General features: G+C 42.8%; 2 protein-coding genes and 1 pseudogene across 2 annotated transcripts; all 3 read right to left on the bottom strand.

Annotated features, from left to right (window-relative positions):
- Positions 1-2,789, bottom strand: part of LOC141025694 (receptor-like protein EIX2) — a 32,755-nt pseudogene extending 29,966 nt beyond the window's left edge.
- A 5,423-nt stretch (positions 2,790-8,212) lies between these two features.
- LOC109774037 (receptor-like protein EIX2) lies at positions 8,213-10,003 on the bottom strand. The gene is made up of 2 exons (XM_073500836.1): positions 9,448-10,003; positions 8,213-9,322 (listed from the first exon to the last, which is right to left on the bottom strand). Exons 1-2 carry the CDS (start codon positions 10,001-10,003, stop codon positions 8,334-8,336), a joined length of 1,545 nt encoding a protein of 514 aa, XP_073356937.1. The 3' UTR covers positions 8,213-8,333.
- A 4,817-nt stretch (positions 10,004-14,820) lies between these two features.
- On the bottom strand, positions 14,821-17,668 carry LOC109774136 (uncharacterized). The gene has a single exon (XM_073500835.1). It carries the CDS (start codon positions 17,575-17,577, stop codon positions 15,847-15,849), a length of 1,731 nt encoding a protein of 576 aa, XP_073356936.1. The 5' UTR covers positions 17,578-17,668; the 3' UTR covers positions 14,821-15,846.
- Positions 17,669-19,343: the final 1,675 nt, after the last annotated feature.

Raw genomic sequence — 19,343 nt, 5'->3', positions numbered from 1 at the left:
CCACCTATCCCGGAGGGCCCCATGGGCTGAAGTGGGAAGGGAACCAGCCCTTAGTGGGCTGGGGCGCCCCCCATGGGCCTCCCCCATGCAATAAAGAGACAACCATAAGGCTCCTGCCAGTTGTCGATAACTTTAACAAAACATGATCATCACATACAACAATTTATATATCATCACGTCTTGACCATATCACATCACAACATGCCCTGCAAAAACAAGTTAGACGTTTTCTACTTTGTTGTTGCAAGTTTTACGTGGCTACTATGGGCTTAGCAAGAACTGTTCTTACCTACGCATCAAAACCACAACGATTTTCGTCAAGTGTGTTGTTTTAACCTTCAACAAGGACTGGGCGTAGTCACACTCGATTCAACTAAAGTTGGAGAAACATACAACCACTAGCCACCTGTGTGCGAAGCACGGCGGTAGAACCAGTCTCATGAACGCGGTCATGTAATCTCGGTCTGGGCCGCTTCATCCAACAATACCGCCGAATCAAAGTATGACATGCTGGTAAGCAGTATAACTATTATTGCCCACAACTCTTTGTTTTCTACTAGTGCATATAACATCTACGCATAGACCTGGCTCGGATGCCACTGTTGGGGAACGTAGTATTTCAAAAAATTTGCCAACGATCACGCAAGATCTATCTAGGAGAAGCATAGCAACGAACGGCCGGGAGAGTGTGTCCACGTACCCTCGTAGACCGAAAGCGGAAGCGTTTTATCAACGCGGTTGATGTAATCGTACATCTTCACGATCCGACCGATCCAAGCACCGAACGTACGACACCTCCGTGTTCAGCACACGTTCAGCTCGATGACGTCCCTCGCACTCTTGATCCAGTTGAGGCCGAGGGAGAGTTCCGTCAGCACGACGGCGTGGCGACGGTGATGATGAATTTACCGGCGCAGGGCTTCGCCTAAGCACTACGACGATATGACCGAGGTGTGTAACTGTGGAGGGGGGCACCGCACACGGCTAAGACAAATCTTGAGTGCCTTTGGGGTGCCCCTAGACACGTATATAAAGGAGGGGAGGGAAGAGGTGGCCGGCCCAAGGGGGGCGCGCCAGGTGTGGGGAATCCTACTAGGACTCCCCAGTCCAAGTAGGATTCCCCTCCTCTTTCCTATTAGGAGTAGGAGAGAAGGAAAGAGAGGGAGAGGGAGAAGGAAAGGGGGGCCGCACCCCCACCCCTTGTCCAATTCGGTTTGGGCAGGGGGGAGGCGTGCGCCACCTCTTGGCCCTTCTCCCCTCTCTCCACTAAAGCCCAATAAGGCCCATTACTTCTCCCGGTGAATTCCCGTAACTCTCCGGTACCCCAAAAAAATACCCGAATCACTCGGAACCTTTCCGATGTCCGAATATAGCCTTCCAATATATCGATCTTTACATCTCGACCATTTCGAGACTCCTCGTCATGTCCCCGATCTCATCCGGGACTCCGAACAAACTTCGGTCATCAAATCACATAACTCATAATACAAATCGTCACAGAACGTTAAGCGTGCGGACCCTACGGGTTCGAGAACTACGTAGACATGACCGAGACTCATCTCCGGTCAATAACCAATAGCGGAACCTGGATGCTCATATTGGTTCCTACATATTCTACGAAGATCTTTATCCGTCAAACCGCATAACAACATACGTTGTTCCCTTTGTCATCGGTATGTTACTTGCCCGAGATTCGATCGTCGGTATCCTCATACCTAGTTCAATCTCGTTGCCGCAAGTCTCTTTACTCGTTCCGTAATGCATCATCCCGCTACTAACTCATAGTCACAATGCTTGCAAGGCTTATAGTGATGTGCATTACCAAGAGGGCCCAGAGATACCTCTCCGATACACGGAGTGACAAATCCTAATATCGATCTATGCCAACTCAACAAACACCATCGGAGACACCTGTAGAGCATCTTTATAATCACCCAGTTACGTTGTGACATTTGATAGCACACAAGGTGTTCCTCCGGTATTCGGGACTTGCATAATCTCATAGTCTGAGGAACATGTATAAGTCATGAAGAAAGCAGTAGCAATGAAACTGTAACGATCATAATGCTAAGCTAACAAATGGGTCTTGTCCATCACATCATTCTCCTAATGATGTGATCCTGTTCATCAAATGACAACACATGTCTATGGTTAGGAAACATAACCATCTTTGATAAACGAGCTACTCAAGTGGAGGCATAATAGGGACACTTTGTTTTGTCTATGTATTCACACATGTACTAAGTTTCCGGTTAATACAATTCTAGCATGAATAATAAACATTTATCATGAAATAAGGAAATAAATAATAACTTTATTATTGCCTTTAGGGAATATTTCCTTCAATAACACCACATAACCCGTTGTTCCCAATGTCGTCCAGGGTCTCCAGCAAGTTGTAGCTACTTAGCACCGGCGGAAAGGCGCCGATGAAGTCATTTCTAGCGAGATAAAGCAATCTAAGATAGCTCGGGATTTTACCATAGATTCCACCAGATTCCACCATAGATTCCACCAGATCCAGGTGAAACCATACACGACCTTCTATGGTCCAGGAATTCAATATACCCCAGATTCCACCAGGAGCTCGGGAGTTTCCCGGTGAGACGGTTGTTTGATAGGTCCATGTACAGTAGTGACTGGAAGTTGCACCAACATTCTGGGAGCTCCCATGTAAGCCGGTTGCTCGAGAGGTCCAGTACCTGCATGTGGAGGAGCCTGCAGAGCTGGTGGGGGATGTCGCCGACGAGGCTGTTATTGTATAGTTGGAGGACGGAGAGGTTGTGCATGTCACCGAGCTGTGGTGGGATGAAGCTATCTAACCTATTGTTGGAGGTCGAGTGTTTCGAGAGAGTGCAGCTGTGAGATATTGGCCTGGATGGCCCTACCGAGGTTGTTCCCCCAGAGGTTCCGAACGACGAGCGCCGGCAGCGTCATGGTGTTGAGACTTGAGAGTGTTGAGCCCACCAGAGAGATTGAGTCCTTCGAGATTTAGTGTTTGGACGTGTCCTGTGGCGTCGCAAGACACACCGAGCCAGTCACAGACCGGCGCGACACTAGTCCAGTTGGAGAGCGCGGTTACCCCGACGAGGCTAACCTTCCATGCCAAAAGGGCATCGCCGTCCGATGGCACATGAGGCGGAGCTAGTGAGCGATAATGGGTCGGCTCATGTTTGTTGTTACGTGCTTCCAGTTTTAGGAGCCTGCTAGAAGTTTCTGTCTGGCTTTTTCGGCTTGGAAAACTTCTAGAAGGTTCCTCAACGGGTTTATCCTTTTTATTGATTGAATTACAGGGTTTTTTGAATTTTTTCCCTCCTTTTTTTGTTTTTTCCTTCAAAACAAAAAAATTAAAAAATACCCTGATTTTCAAAGTTGATCACCAATTCAAAATATGTTCACGATATAAAAATTTGTTTGGAAAATTTAAAAATTATTCACACTTTCCAAAAGAGTTCTTGTTCTGAAAAAAATGTTCACAAATTTAAAGAATGTTCAGGATTTAAGAAAATGTTCAAGTTTTTCAAAATTTAAATAATCATTTTATTTTGCAAAATTTATTCACGAATGCAAATAGTTTTTTTTGAAATATGTTCGATAATTTTATGGAATGTTCTCGTTTACCAAATTTTTCGGAATTAAAAAAATCTCCTTTCAAAATTTATTCGCTAACTCAAAAAAGTTCTCGTTTTCGAAAAATGTTTAGGATTCTTCAGAATATTCAAAAAATGTTTCCAAAATTCCAAAATTTGCTTTTCTAAAATGTTCACTTTTTTAAAACTGGTCACATTTAAAAGATCTACAGTGAACCAATGCTACAGTGAACTTCCCTACAACACCGGCGTAGTTAACCACACTAATGCCCCTGCTATGTGCGTCACGGCGCTCGCATATGCAATATGCATCCCAGCAATGGGAGCAACTAATTGACGAGAGCTCCTTCCGGAGCCTCGCAACGATCACTTGCGGATAAGCTAAGAGCGCGTGACGCGCTCTCACCCGCTGCTACGTGTCGCGCTCTGGATGCTTCCTTCAGAATTTTTTATTTTTCCGCACAAACAACTACTCAAAAAGCTTTGGTTTGAGCATTGGTTTTGCTTCCGCGAGAGGCATGGTTGACGAGAGGCACAGCTGTGCCTCTCTAAAATGAAAAAATGCATGTTTTTTATTTTTTTCTTTCCGCGCACGGTTTTACTTCCGCGAGAGGCATGGATATGCTTTCACGAGGCGTGCCTCTCGAAAATGGAAAAAACGTGTTTTCTATTTTTTTCCTTCCGCAATAGGCATGGTTTGCTTCCGCGAGAGGCACGGTTGTGCTTCGTGAGAGGCATGGCCGTGCCTCTTTCGAAAAGGAAAAAAACCATGCTTCCGGTTTGATTTTTTCGTGAAAAAAATGTTTATAAAAACATGTCAACATTGATCTACGACATGAGGAATTCAATGATGAAAACGGTTCGACATTTGGACGCACGGTTTAAGACATAAATATTTTTAATAAAGGGATATACGAAAAAAGAAAAAATTTCAGATTACGACAAATGGCGCACATGCAGCAATGCAAGTTGTCACAATCTAAAAAAGTATGAGTGATGTTAGTGATTTCGCCGCAACTGATATTTAGCTTGAAGAAGTCGATCGCACGTAAGGGCCGGCCCAGTGATCGCACTTCAAACCAGAAAAAGAGATTATAAAAATGACTTCTAGGGATCACTGGGCTAGCCACTAAGGCAACGATACGCTCGTGCTTAACTGGGTAGGGCGTGACGTAATTGAGAAAAAAGACGACCTTTTGGTGGAACCTCCCGGGATGGAAAACTATTTTCTTCCCCTGGTTTTCTGGTTTTCTATCGTTTTTTAGTTTCTAATTTTCCTTGTTATTCGGTTTTTTTAGTTTCTTACAAGTATGATTTTTTTTTTCATTTCTTTTGTTTTAAATTCATAGACAATTTTCAAATTCGGTGACAATTTTCGAAAAAATGAATGTTTTTTAAATATGTCAACATTTTTCAAATTAAATAACGATGAATTTGTGAATTTGTTTGCATTTCTTTTATGTGTTCTTTCCTGGTTTTCCGACTGATTTTTTTCTATTTTTCACTTCTATATTTTCTATGTAATTTCTTAAAACATGTTCAGTATGCATTTTAAGAATGCTCATTTTGTGTTAGGAAAAAGTTCACCATGTTAAAAATAAGTTCACCGTACGTTCAAAAAAAGTTCATTGTACATAAACAAATGTTCACCGTATATTATATATATGTGTTTCATAAATTTTGGCTTATTTCATATGTAAAAAGAGAACGTAAGAAAATATATACTCACCGTAGAAAATATTTTATTTTACTAAAATTATGAACGTAAAAACATATTGTAAAACATACATAAAATGCGATATTTCTGGTCTTATAACTTTTTTTTTCTTATACCAAATTTTACGTAGTGAATCAATATGAATGTAACTATTTGTATTCTAAACGTAATTTATTTAAGAAGCGATCATAAGATTACCTCGGGTGAAGAATAACTTATTATGTATCCTGGGTGATGAATATAGATATCTGTGTGTGTATGTGTGTTTACATTTTTTGAATACATGACTAACATTTTTTAAAACACACATTTTTTATGTTTGGTTTTTCCATACATATTGTACATTTTTTGTATATATCAGGAATATTTTTTATATACACATTTAACATTTTCCAAATACATGTTTAGCATTTTTTACAGTTGTATTTTTATGTCTAGTTTTTCCATATATATTGTATGATTTTTGTATACATTTGTCGTATTCATCGGTAATGGTTTTTTTGTATGAATTTAGCATTTTGTAAATGCATGACAAATATATTTTTTAAAAATTGAAGCTTATTTTTTTCCATTTCTACTTTTCTCCATACTCATTGTTTTCCGACCGATTTCCTGGTTTTCTCCATACTCATTGCTAAACTTTTCCTGGTTTTCCGACCATTTTTTTCTATTTTCCCCTTCTATGTTTTCTATGTATTTTCCAAAAAATGTTCGGCATGCATTTTAAGAATGTTCATTTTGTGTTAGGAAAAAGTTCACCATATGTTAAAAATAAGTTTACCATACGTTAAAAAAATTCATTGTACATAAAGAAATGTTCATCGTATATTAACAATTTGTTCATTGTGTATCTAAAAAATGTTCATCAAATATAAAAAAAGCTCATTGTATAAAACAAAATATCCATCATATATTATAGATTTGTTCAGTGTGTATCTAAAATTCAAACTATTAAAAAAATATTAATTTTCTGTTAAAAAATCAACGTATATTAAGAAATGATTAGCGTGTATTAAAAATAGGGTCGCAATATATTTACAAAATTTGTTCTGTTTGTATTTAAAAAAGTTCAATGCATATTAAAAAATGTTCAGTCTTTACTGAAAAATGTTCACCGCATATTCAAAAAATTATTCAGTTTGTATTTTTAAACAAAAGTTCAATTCCTATTAGGAAATGTTCAGTGTGTATAAAAAATATTCACCATATATTAGAAGCATGTTTCTACTAAAGAAAACTCTAAAAAGGTTAAAAAAAAGGAAGAAAACACCTGAAAGAGAAAAAAAAAGGAAAAATAGGAAAAAAAAATTAAAGGCAAAACGTATGCTCGGTCGTGTCTCTCAACCACATATATACGAGCGCTACCAACGGCCCAAGGTGCACCTAGCATCCGTCTCGCGTGAAGGTGCGCACATATAGGGCCGGCTCATTAGTTAGGTGGCTCGCCCGCTCGCTAGTTCAATCGCTCGTTCTATGTACCGGTTTTCTCTGGGTTTTTGCTTTTCTACTTCTTTTATATTTTCTTTTGGTTTTATTTATTTGTTTTCTGTTTTTTGATCGTTTTCTTTGTTTCTTTCAGGTTTTCTACCGGTTAATTCTTTATTTTTTTTCATTTTAACCGGTTTTTATGTTTTTCCTCGTTGTTTTCCTTTGTTTCTTTGTGTTTATTTTTTGTTTCATTATATATTTTATATACATCAGGAATAAATTTACATACACGTTTAAGATTTTTCAAATACATAATTAGCATCTTTGACAACTTATACTTTTTTACGTCTACTCTTTTGATAAATATTGTACATTTTTTGTATAATCAGGAACATTACATACATACATACATACATACACACACACACGCACGCACATATATATATATATTCATCACCCAGGATGCAGAATAAGTTATTCTTCACCCGAGGTAATCTTACGATCACTTCATAATTAAATTACATTTGGAATTCAAATAGTTACATTCCTATTGATTCACTACGTAAAATTTCGTATAAGAAAATAAAAATATAGGTTATAAGACAAGAAAATTTGGAGTTTATGTATATTTTACACTATGTTTTTAGGTTTGTAATTTTCCATAACATAAAATATTTTTTACGGCGATTATATATTTTCTTACGGTCTCTTTTTACGTCAGAAATAAGACAAAACTTACGGAACGTAAAATTATAGTGCATTAGTGGTAAAATAGAGGGGGGTGAAGAATAACTATTCCTCACCCAGGATGACGAATAGTCAATCCCTATATATATATATATATATATATATATATATATATATATATATATATATATATATATATATATATATATAACTTAATTTTTTCCATTTCTACTTTTCTCCATACTCATTGTACACTTTTTTATTGTTGACAAACCATTTCATACTTAAGCTGAAATACATTGATATTTTGGAGTATTTTTCTGTCTATCGCACAACAAAGTTGAGAACGCAACTAATGCATCACACCTTTTTTATAACCTTACATTGCATGCAGTCGATAAATAAGAGAAAAGCACATCTCCAAGTTTTAACTATAAAGAGCATCGCAAACCACAACCAGAAACCAAATACAATCCCAGCAATCACCCTGTAGTACAACCACTGATTAATATTTCCGTACACATTGTTCAGTTTTTGTATACATCAGGAACCTTTTTTCATATACACATTTAACATTGTCAAAATACATGTTTAGCATTTTTACAGTTGTATTTTTTATGTCTAGTTTTTTCCACATATATATTGTACTTTTTGGTGTACATTTTTCGTATAGATCAGAGATAGTTTTTCTATATGAATTTAACATTTTGTAAATGCATGATTAAGATATTTTTAAAAATTGTAACTTTTTTTTCATTTCTACTTTTCTCCATACTCGTTGTACATTTCTTAATGTTGACAACCCATCTCATATTTTGGACTATTTTTCTGTCTATTGCACAACAAAGTAGAGAACACAACTAATGCATCACGCCTTCTTCATAACCTTACATTGCATGCCATCTAAAGCATCATGCCTTCTTCATAACCTTACATTGCATGCCGTCGACAAATAAGAGAAAAGCACATCTCCAAGTTTTAACTATAAAGAGCATCCCAAACCATAACCAGAAACCAAACACAATCCCTGCAATCACCCAGTAGTACAACCACTGATCCTCATTTCCACCATTTCTCTCATTCTGTGTAAGGAAAGTATTTGGACATGGAGTCTCGAGAGGAAATCCGCACAGCCTAGAATTATTGGAATAAATCGATGGGTCAGTCAGGGTCTGCATCTGACTCCCAGCGGGTATCTTGCCTGACAAAAGATTGTTCGAGACATTGAACGTGTTGAGCCAGGATAAGTTCGACATGCTCGGAGGAATCCCTCCTAATAGTTCATTAGAAGACAGATCAAGGGACTCGAGATAAGTCAAACTACCGATGTCTTTAGGAATACCGCATGACAGATGGTTTCTTGACAGGTTCAAGAACTGGATGCCCAGAAGGTTGGTTAGCTCTTTAGGGATGCATCGAGACAACAAATTACCCGACAGATCAATACCGGCTAATGATTGGGTTGCACTTTGGAAAATCTGCTCCTGGCCCTTCCAGATTATGTTGATTTTATCATCGTATTTTGTCCAGTGGAGCGATCCAGTAGCCGAAAGATTTTGTGGATACTTCATGAAGAAGAAGCTGCCAAAGGATACCGGAATTGAGCCGGTCAAGCTATTGTTTGCCATATCAAGCAACTGAAGTCCCAAATGGCGTGATAGCTGTGGAGGAATTTCCCCGGTGAAGTTGTTTGATCTGAGGCTAAGAATTTTCAACAATGGAAACCGACTCCAAATCCATGGAGGGATAACCCCAAAGAACCCGTTGTTTCCTATGTCCACTGTCTCCAGCGAATTGCAGCTCCTTAGGACCGGCGGGAAGGCACCGATGAAGCTATTTCTGGCAAGGTAAAGCCACCTGAGAGAGCAGGTTTGGCTTGGCACAGCCATGGGGATTTTACCTGAGAAGGAGTTATTGGATAGGTCCATGAACTGTAGATCCTGCAGGTTCCACCAGCAGTCCGGAAGCTTCCCAGAGAACTGGTTGTTCGACAAGTCCATGTATTGAAGAGACCGGAAGTCGCACAGGCAGCTCGGAAGCTCTCGTTCTTGGAGATATCCAGTAATCGGACGAGGGGGAGCCTGCAGAGCTGCGGCGGGATGCCACCCACGAGGCTGTTATTGTAGAGCTGGAGGAAGACGAGGTTGGGCATGCCACCGAGCCCTGGCGGGATAGAGCTGTCGAACCTGTTGCTGCTAAGGTCCAGCAATTCGAGAGAGCGCAGTCGCGAGATGCCCGCAGGGATGGCGCCGCCGAGGTTGTTCCCACTAAGGTCCAGCGTGACAAGGTCCTGGAGCTCTGAAGTGTCGAGCGTGTCGAGCCCGCCCGAGAGACCGAGTCCCGAGAGCCTTAGCTTCACGACGCGTTCTAGGTGGCAGTACAAGCCATCCCAGCTGAGGCACATCGGCTTGGCCCGGGTCCAGTTGGAGAGCGCGGCCGGGTCACTGAGGCTGGCCTTCCATGCCAAAAGGGCTTCGCCGTCCAAAGACACCACCGCAACCGTCGTCGAGGGGATGGTGGTGGCTGCCAGCAGGAAGAGTACGACACTGCCGGCGAGGTGAGTGTGGGCTAGTCTCTTCATGTCCTGGACTCACTCAGAATTGCTGAGCAGGAAGAAAATAATCCAGTCGGCAGATACTCTGTCAGCACTCGCACGATGTGGCGATATATGCATAGCAATACGGCGATCCACCTGGCGGCAAATCGTGTGGAACGAGTCGTTCGGGTGCATGCCGTCCACGGACGGCAATCAAGGTACCACGACAGGGGGAAGAAGCCATGCACAGGTCAAGGCCTGCTCAGCGTATTAAAATCCCTTCACACTTGGCATCCACGCTGAGTTCATGTGTTATGCCGTATAAAACTCACGCTCGTAGAGGATGCCCCGATTGAACCGTATTAAAACAAACCAGCGGAGCAAACCTGCGCCATTTACGTTTACGTGGCTAGATTTTGATACGGAGTGTGGCTAGATCTCAGCCGACTGAGATTTAATAAAGTCTCAGTCAAGTGGTAGACCATATAAAAAGGAAGAAAGAAATAACTAAAACAAACTACGAATATAACATCGCGCTGCCCCCCTTGACCTCAGGGTGCACGATGACCAAGGCAGCCGCCCTGCGGGAGCCCGTGGTGGCGGGCGGGTCTGGGCTGGTGGCGAGATCCGCGTCGGCAATGGGGTGGGGATGCGGTAGGGTGGGGAGCGCTCCGACGGTGAGCAGCTGTGCAGGACCTCATAGTAGGAGCGCGCCGACGCGGGCTCGTCATCCTCAGAGGAAGACAGACCCCCCCATCTCATAGGGCTAGCGGCCAGGGGAGCCATGCCGATGGCCATGGGGGGGGGGGGGGAGTGTTGAGGCCGGAGTGGCGTCCGGCGTGCTCTGGTGGCCGCCGCCGCCGAAGTGGCAGACAGCGGCGTTGCTAGGGGGGCAAGCGCTATTCAAGACCAATGGATGAAGCAACGTTTGCTGGTCTTCATATCTCACCCGTCCCCTCTCAAAACCACGTTTCTTCCTTGGAGATGACCTAGTTTTCTAAGCGATATACATCACAACTATGTCCAAACCTTCTCAAAATTTTACCACAACATGTAGGTCCCATATGAGGGCATCATGCCAATTTCCATGCATTTCGGAGTTCGTTTGCATTTCTCGGAATTTCTAAAACAAAACATTACATGTTCGGGGTAAGTCTTGGTACCTCATGTTTTATTTGGGTTCCTTTATTTTTCTTGTGTAAGTCCTAAACGTAGACTCAAGAAAATTCACTTAATGCCTATAAAAGAAAATAGAGAGAGGTGGAGGAAATAGAAAAATAAAAATTTAAGATAAATAACATAAAACAGAAAAGAGCATAAAAGGGTATGAGAAAACAAATATAATGTATAAAATAAAAGAAACAAGAAAAGGAAGAAGAAGAAAACAAAAAATAAAAATAAATGTTTGCCGTCTGCAATAAAAATACACCCGACAAAGAGAAGAGACAAGAAAATTTAAAAAGAAAAAGAAATGTTTGCCGAGTACAAAAAAAAGCAACTCTACAAAGATGTATTTGCCCAGTGCAAAAAAAAGAAAACTTGGCAACGATTTATTTTCCTAGTGGAAAAGAAAAAAAAACTGGGCAAAGATTCCTTTGCCCAGTTCCCCAAAAAAATGCACTCGGCAAACATTTTAAACTTGGCGAAATCCCAAACTGTAGTAGTGGTCCGTGCGTTCATAGGGGTGAGTGCATATGCGTATCTATGAGTGTGTGCGTCTGTGTTGTGTTCAAGAAAAAAACTAGTCTAATTTTAGAAATACTACAGATAGGCCGTTAAATCAAACTGGCCTGTTAAGCCGTTAGATCAAACTAACAAATATGTAACATATTCTAGCAATTTTCAAGGGTCCATTTATTCATGTGTACAATATGCGTGTCTGTGGCAATTGTACATAGCACGTACATCGTGGCCTAAAGTCGTCACGCGCAGTGCGGCATGGGGATACTGCAGACGTCAAAGAGGCGCCGCGCGTTGGGGCTGTGGACGTAGCCGCCGAAGTTCAGGCTGTGGGCGTACCCGCACAAAAACCCGGCGCTGAAGGGCGCGTTCCCGCCTGAGGAGATGCAGATCATGGCGCAACACGCCAGGGAGTGCCTGCAGTGGGACCCTGAGGCCAGGCCCACCATGACCGTGGTTGTCTAGATCCTCTCCACCATCACGCCCCTCGCCGACAAACACCGTCGCCACCACCTGCCTACCGCTGCTGCCCGGGCTTCCACGCCGAGATGCCGCGGAAATGCTTGGTGTGGCAGGACGGCGACGACGGAAATGCTTGGGTTTTTGCATGTAGGCCGAGAGGCAGCTTCTTCTAAGTTGCCTGTTGGGTGAGTCCATTTCTTGGCCGTTGATTTTTGATCTAAGATTAGTGCTGCTTTTTTCTTCTGGCCTGTGTTGTATGTTTTCTAGGCTTGTTTTTTCTTTTGACGGACCCTATATTTGAGTCAGTCAATTTGCTACTGGCCCGAAGCCCACCAACTCTGTGATCAAGTCCTCTCTATCCCAGAATTACGAATTGAGAAGTACTCCTTCCAAAGATCACACTTATCTCCCAGGTTGCGACAACTGGCGCACGACATGTGCGCCACTAGTCACAACATGACAGTTTTCATTTTTTTTTGTAGATCTGTTATTCAAGACGTTTTAACTCTTAAACCATGCGTCCAAATCTCGAATCGTTTCCACCGTCGGATTCCTTGCGTCGAGATCTAGAAAACTAGATCCAATATTTATAGGTTTTGACGAATTTTTTTAACAAAAAAATGGATGAAAAAACCAAACCGGGAGCATGTTTATTTTTCCTTTCCGAAAGATGTTTTCGAGAGGCACGGCCGTGCCTCTCGCGGTGAGAAGCAAATTCGGGTCTCTCGCGGAAGCAAAATCGTGCCTCTGACGGGAGAAAAAAAGAAAATGTTTTTTTTTTGTTTCCAAGAGGCACGGTCGTGCCTCTCGCGGAAGCAAAACCATGTCTCTGGTGGAAGCAAAGCCGTGCCACTCACGAAAAGAAAGAAGAGAGAAAATACATTTTTTTCTGTTTCCGACCGTGCCTCTCGCGGAAGCAAAACCATGCCTTTCCGTGGAGGAAGAAAAGAGAAAACATATTTATTTTTTGTTTAGGAGAGGCACGGACGTGCCTCTTGAGAAAGCAAAACCATGACTCTCGCGGAAGGTAAACCGTGCCTCTCGCTAAAGAAAAAAAAAGGAAAACTCGTTTTTTTTGTTTTCGAGAGGCACGGCCGCGCCTCTCGCGGAAGCAAAACCGTGCCTCTCGCGGAAGTAAAAAAGGAAAACACATTTTTTTCGTTTTCGAGAGGCACATCTGCACCTCTTGCGGAAGCAAAACCGTGCCTCTCGGGAAAGCAAAACAATGTCTCTCACAAAAGCAAAAAAAGTGTGTTTTTTCATGAGAATTTTTTTGAATGTTTGTTTTTCGGAGAGCTAAGAAACACCGTAGAAAACTGGAAAGCCAAAAGAACCAGAAAAAACTATCTAAAAAGCTGAAAACGCGTGCGGAAAAATAATAAAAAAAATAAAATCCGAAGGGTGCGCCCGGAGCGCGACACGTTGCGGTGGCCGAGAGCACGCCAAGTAGCGCCTCTCAGCCCACCGCAAGTGATTTTTAGGAGGTTCCCGAAAGAGCGCTCATCAACTAGTTGCTCTCTCTGTCTCCCTTTGTTTTTTCTATTTTATGTGTTTTTATTTTTTCTTTTTCTTTTTTTACTTGGTTTTCTTTTTCACTAAAGCTGACGGTAACCAATCTTCATGCTATCCAAGGCAAATCAGTGCCAGATATGCGAGTGCAAACCATTTTCGTCTTTGCCATATGCATTCAATTTTATTGTCTCAAATGCTTACATCTCAATTCATTGCAAGGGTCGAACGATGAGCCGGTAGCTCCACTTGGAGTTGGGCAAGCAAGCCGAATGACGCCTCCTGGTGTTCCCACTCTGATATCCAAAACCATGTGAACTCCCAATTATGCTTATGAAATTCTTGCTTGTTGACTTTCTGTGCTTGTACTCTTCCTTGTGTGTGCTTGAGAACTTGTGCATGTGTGCTTGAGCTTGAGAACATATATTCCTCTATGTTGTGGAATGGTGATTTTGCTATGATGTGGGAACTTTTGTGATATGTGGGATGTGATATAATTGCGATATATGTGAAATACTATTGCTATATATCTTTTGATGCAGGCATAATTGAAACCAAATTTATAAAAACATTGAAAACAAATTTGCCTAGTGCATCACTCGGAAAAGATAGCGATACTGAGTACACCTCTCGGCAAAGGCGACCAAACCGACGCAATCTAGCCAGCTACCCGAGAGCAGAATACCGGTTCTCTGGAAAAATGACACGTGGCACGAAATAGGCGCTCCTGGCTCGGAACTTCACCGGGAGAAACTCTCAGCAAAACAAAATGACACGACAAATGTTGGTGAGCTTGCTGAGAGATCCTTCCATGGCCGAGAACACACAATAGCTCTCAACAAAAGGAGGTACTTGACATATCTGTTGGAAATATGCCCTAAGGGCAATAATAAATATATTATTATATTTCCATGTTCATTATTAGTTTATGTTTCTGTACTATAATTGTATTGGCTCTAGAATATGAGATTCGAAGGAAAACCAAATGCATGTGCGGAAACATGAACACCAAGATGATCCCTAGTCATGCCTCTAGAACTAGCTCATGTATTGATTGATGATCTTGTTTTTCTGATCATGAGAATACTTAGGAGCAACATGTATGCTATTAATAATGAGAACACATTGTTGGCAAAACAATGTTGTTGGATAGACCCAACTTATGAATTACTAAGAGATATTATCATTATTGTGCTGTTAGTATTTTCTTATATCTTGTTCATGATTACTGAGTTCAGAAACCGGAGGCCCCGATGGTTGTTTAGCTCTGTAGGGATACACTGAGACAACATATTACCCGAAAATCTATACCGGCTAATAACCAGTGCTTGTAGTCGTCACTAGGTGATCTACGGACCTGGATATATTTTTTACTTCTGGTTGTTCTTTGTACTACCTTGACAGCTGATGAATAGATTGGTAGTTTTGTCGCAAAACAAAAGAACCAAAGTTTTGGTATGATATGTGCCTAGTATTTCTTGTGGGGAGAATATCATACGAAAACCAACATTCAAACAAAACTTCGTGGAAACCACGCTAAAAATTTCTATTGAAATCTGAATAAATTAAGGGATGTTAAGAGGATGATTTTCTATTGTCATATGAAATTTCAATTTAAAACACATTACATGATGCCAGTTATGAAAAAGATAAATTCATCAATGAATAGTGGCGTTACTGTTCTACACTATTCAATACTGATTTTGTCTTTTTCATAGCTCATATCCTGTGATGTGTTTGAACTTGAAATTTTGCATGCCAGTAGAACATCACCCTCTTAAAATCCCATAATTTTTTGAGATTTTTTTGATACTTCAAATCATCACTTTCACCGGATTACACCGAATATTGGTTTCCGTATGATATTCTCCCCATAGTTTTTTTTTGTGAGGGAGTAACTTCAAGCCTGTCGTATATGCTGCATTGCACACACACAAAAGATACATGGAATGTTATGTACATGCCACATCTTGCTAAAACTGATTGCATCTTACTAGATCCCAAATGTGATCTTTTTATTTAAAGATTACTCTGTACACAACTATGCATACATTCTCTCTTGGCATAATGAAATAGAGAACACAAGTACACAACTAATCTGACACCTTCTTGATAAACTTACGTTGCATGCCATCAACAAATGAGACAAAACCACATCTCCAAGTCTTAAATGTAAAGAGTATGCCAAACCACAAGCAAAAACCAGACACTACCCCAGCAATCACACAGTAGTACATCTAGCAGTCATCCTCTTTACCATTTCTATTGTCCGATGCAAGCGAAGCATTTGTGCACGGAATGTCTATAGGAAACCCACATAGTCCAGAATTGTTGGAGTAAATTGATGGGTCGGTCAGAGTCTGCATCTGACTCCGAGCGGGTATCTTGCCCGACAAATGATTGTTCGAGACATTCAACGCGCCGAGCGCCAATAAGCTTGATATGCTTGGAGGAATTGCTCCAGCAAGTTCATTAGAAGATAGATCAAGGGACTCGAGAAAAGTCAAACTACCAATGTTTTTAGGGATGCCGCATGACAGATTGTTTCTTGACAGGTTCAGAAACCGGAGGCCCCGAAGGTTGGTTAGCTCTGTAGGGATACGCTGAGACAACAGATTACCCGACAAATCCATACCGGCTAATAACCGGATTGTTCTTTGGAAAATCTGCTCCTGACCCTTCCAGATTATGACGAGTTTATCATTGTATCTTGTCCCGTAGAGTAGTTCTGTATTTGAAATATTTTGTGGATTCCTCATTGAGGTCAAGCTGCCGAAGGCTATAGGAATCGAGCCGGTCAAGCTATTGTTGGCTATGTTGAGCAACTGAAGTTGCGAAAGCCGTGATAATCCTGAAGGAATTTCTCCGGTGAAGTTGTTTGATTTGAGGCTAAGAATTTTCAAGGATGTAATTTGACTCCCAATCCATGGAGGGATAGCACCAAAAAACCTATTATACCCGATGTCCAGGGTGGCCAGCAAGTTGCAACTCATTAGGACTGGCGGGAAGACACCGAAGAAGCCATTTCTAGCAAGGTAAAGCGATCGAAGAGAGCAACTCTGGTTCGCCATAGCCGCAGGGATTTTACCTGAAAAGGAGTTGTTGGATAGATCCATGAACTCAAGAGCCCGCAAGTTCCACCAGCGGTCCGGCAGCTTCCCTGCGAACCGATTGTTTGACAAGTCCATATACCACATAGACTGCAAGTCGCACAAGCAGCCTGGAAGCTCCCCGGTGAGCCGGTTGTTCGAGATGTGCAGTGCCACCAGGGAGAGGCGCCTGCAGAGCTGGTGTAGGATGGCGCCGACCAGGCTGTTGTTGTAGAGCCGGATATCTGCAAGGTAGGGCATGTCGCCGAGCTGTGGTGGGATGGAACCGTTGAACCTGTTACTGCTGAGGTCGAGTGTTATGAGGGACCTCAGCCCCGAGATGCTGGCTGGGATGGCGCCGCCGAGGTTGTTCCCACTGAGGTCCAGAGAGACGAGGTCGGGGAGCGCTGCAGTGTCGAGCGTGTCGAGCCCGCCAGAGAGACCGCGTCCCACGAGCCTTAGATAGATGATGCGCTCCTGGTAGCAGACAATGCCATCCCAGGCGCACGCCCATGTGGCCTGGGACCAGTTGGAGAGCGCGGTCGGGTTGCCGAGGCTGGCCTTCCATGCCAGAAGGGCTTGGCCGTCCGAGGAGGACACCAAGGCAACCGTCGTCGAGGGAATGGTGGTAGCTGCCAGCAGGAAGAGTGCGACACTGCCGGCGAGGTGAGTGTGGGCTATTCTCTTCATGTCCTGGACTGAGAATGGTTGAGCAGAAAGAAAATAGTCCAGACGGCAGAAAATGGTCAGCACTGGCATGATATAAGCATACGGATACGGCGATCGAACGAGCTGGGCAAATCGTGTGGAACGAGTCGTTCGGGGTGCATACCTTCTACGGACGGCAATCAAGGTACCACAACAGGGGGAAGAAGCCATGAACGGGTCAAGCCTGCTCAGCGTATTAAAATCCCTTCACAATTGGCATCCACGCTGAGTTCATTGCTAATTAAATAGGCAATTTTTGATTAACTTAATCCATGAGTAAATCACTACCATAGCATTGACACAAATAAATGCATACTGATATTCAGTGAAGCAAGCACATACTACGCTAATTACAAAAAGATCTACGTAAACGCTAGCATGGCGAAAACAGAAAACAATAGGAGCGGAATAAACGAGTTATACCCTCCAGTAGGCCATGCAGAGGCCGCGACGGTGGTGGCGGCAGCAGCATCCTGGGCGGCCTTCTTGTCGGCTTCAACTTTCTCGGCGGCGGCACGTTCGGCGTCGGTAGACATGGTGATGATGAGGGCGAAGCGGACATAGAGGAAGTAGACGAACATCGAGCACTCGCGTAGTCGTTTCCCAAAAACCTATCCGCCTCTCTCCCATACAGGAACCGGAGAGAAGGGGTTTTGCAGACCTGCTATCCCGTCGATCGTGCACGCGGCGGACGGGATGGAGTCACCGGCAACAGCAGCAACAGAAGGAACGACGGTGGGCATGCGTGTGGAACAGATGTGATCTGTTCGTGGCGGCTAGGGTTAGGAGACACCGCAGGAAAAATAAGCGCGTTGGTGTGAGCTCAGCTCGGATCATTCCCGCCGCGCCGCGCCGCGCGACGAGGCGAGGCGGGCGGCGGAGGAGGAGTGCGCGAGAGCCTCTTCTATTCTCAAACTCCAATAGCATGTGGAAGAACATCCCTTTTAAAGAGGTCCAACTCTTTCTCCACTAGTGGGATGGGACTAAACTTTCCACTACACCTAATGCCAATAAAGGACAAGTTGAAAGAACCAAAACGCCGCCGGCGCTCCCTAGGCTTGTTTTTTCTTTTGACGGACCCTATATTTGAGTCAGTCAATTTGCTACTAGCCCGAAGCCCACCAACTCTGTGATCAAGTCCTCTCTATCCCAGAATTACGAATTGAGAAGTACTCCTTCCAAAGATCACACTTGTCTCCCAGGTTGCGACAACTGGCGCACGACATGTGCGCCACTAGTCACAACATAACAGTTTTCATTTTTTTTTGTAGATCTGTTATTCAAGACGTTTTAACTCTTAAACCATGCGTCCAAATCTCGAATCGTTTCCACCGTCGGATTCCTTGCGTCGAGATCTAGAAAACTAGATCCAATATTTATAGGTTTTGACGAATTTTTTTAACAAAAAAATGGATGAAAAAACCAAACCGGGAGCATGTTTATTTTTCCTTTCCGAAAGATGTTTTCGAGAGGCACGGCCGTGCCTCTCGCGGTGAGAAGCAAATTCGGGTCTCTCGCGGAAGCAAAATCGTGCCTCTGACGGGAGAAAAAAAGAAAATGTTTTTTTTTGTTTCCAAGAGGCACGGTCGTGCCTCTCGCGGAAGCAAAACCATGTCTCTGGTGGAAGCAAAGCCGTGCCACTCACGAAAAGAAAGAAGAGAGAAAATACATTTTTTTCTGTTTCCGACCGTGCCTCTCGCGGAAGCAAAACCATGCCTTTCCGTGGAGGAAGAAAAGAGAAAACATATTTATTTTTTGTTTAGGAGAGGCACGGACGTGCCTCTTGAGAAAGCAAAACCATAACTCTCGCGGAAGGTAAACCGTGCCTCTCGCTAAAGAAAAAAAAGGAAAACTCGTTTTTTTGTTTTCGAGAGGCACGGCCGCGCCTCTCGCGGAAGCAAAACCGTGCCTCTCGCGGAAGTAAAAAAGGAAAACAC

The sequence above is a fragment of the Aegilops tauschii genome, chromosome 6, assembly GCF_002575655.3.
Source record: "Aegilops tauschii subsp. strangulata cultivar AL8/78 chromosome 6, Aet v6.0, whole genome shotgun sequence".
NCBI classification, from domain to species: Eukaryota; Viridiplantae; Streptophyta; class Magnoliopsida; order Poales; family Poaceae; genus Aegilops; species Aegilops tauschii.
This window is presented reverse-complemented; position numbering and strand designations above follow the sequence as displayed.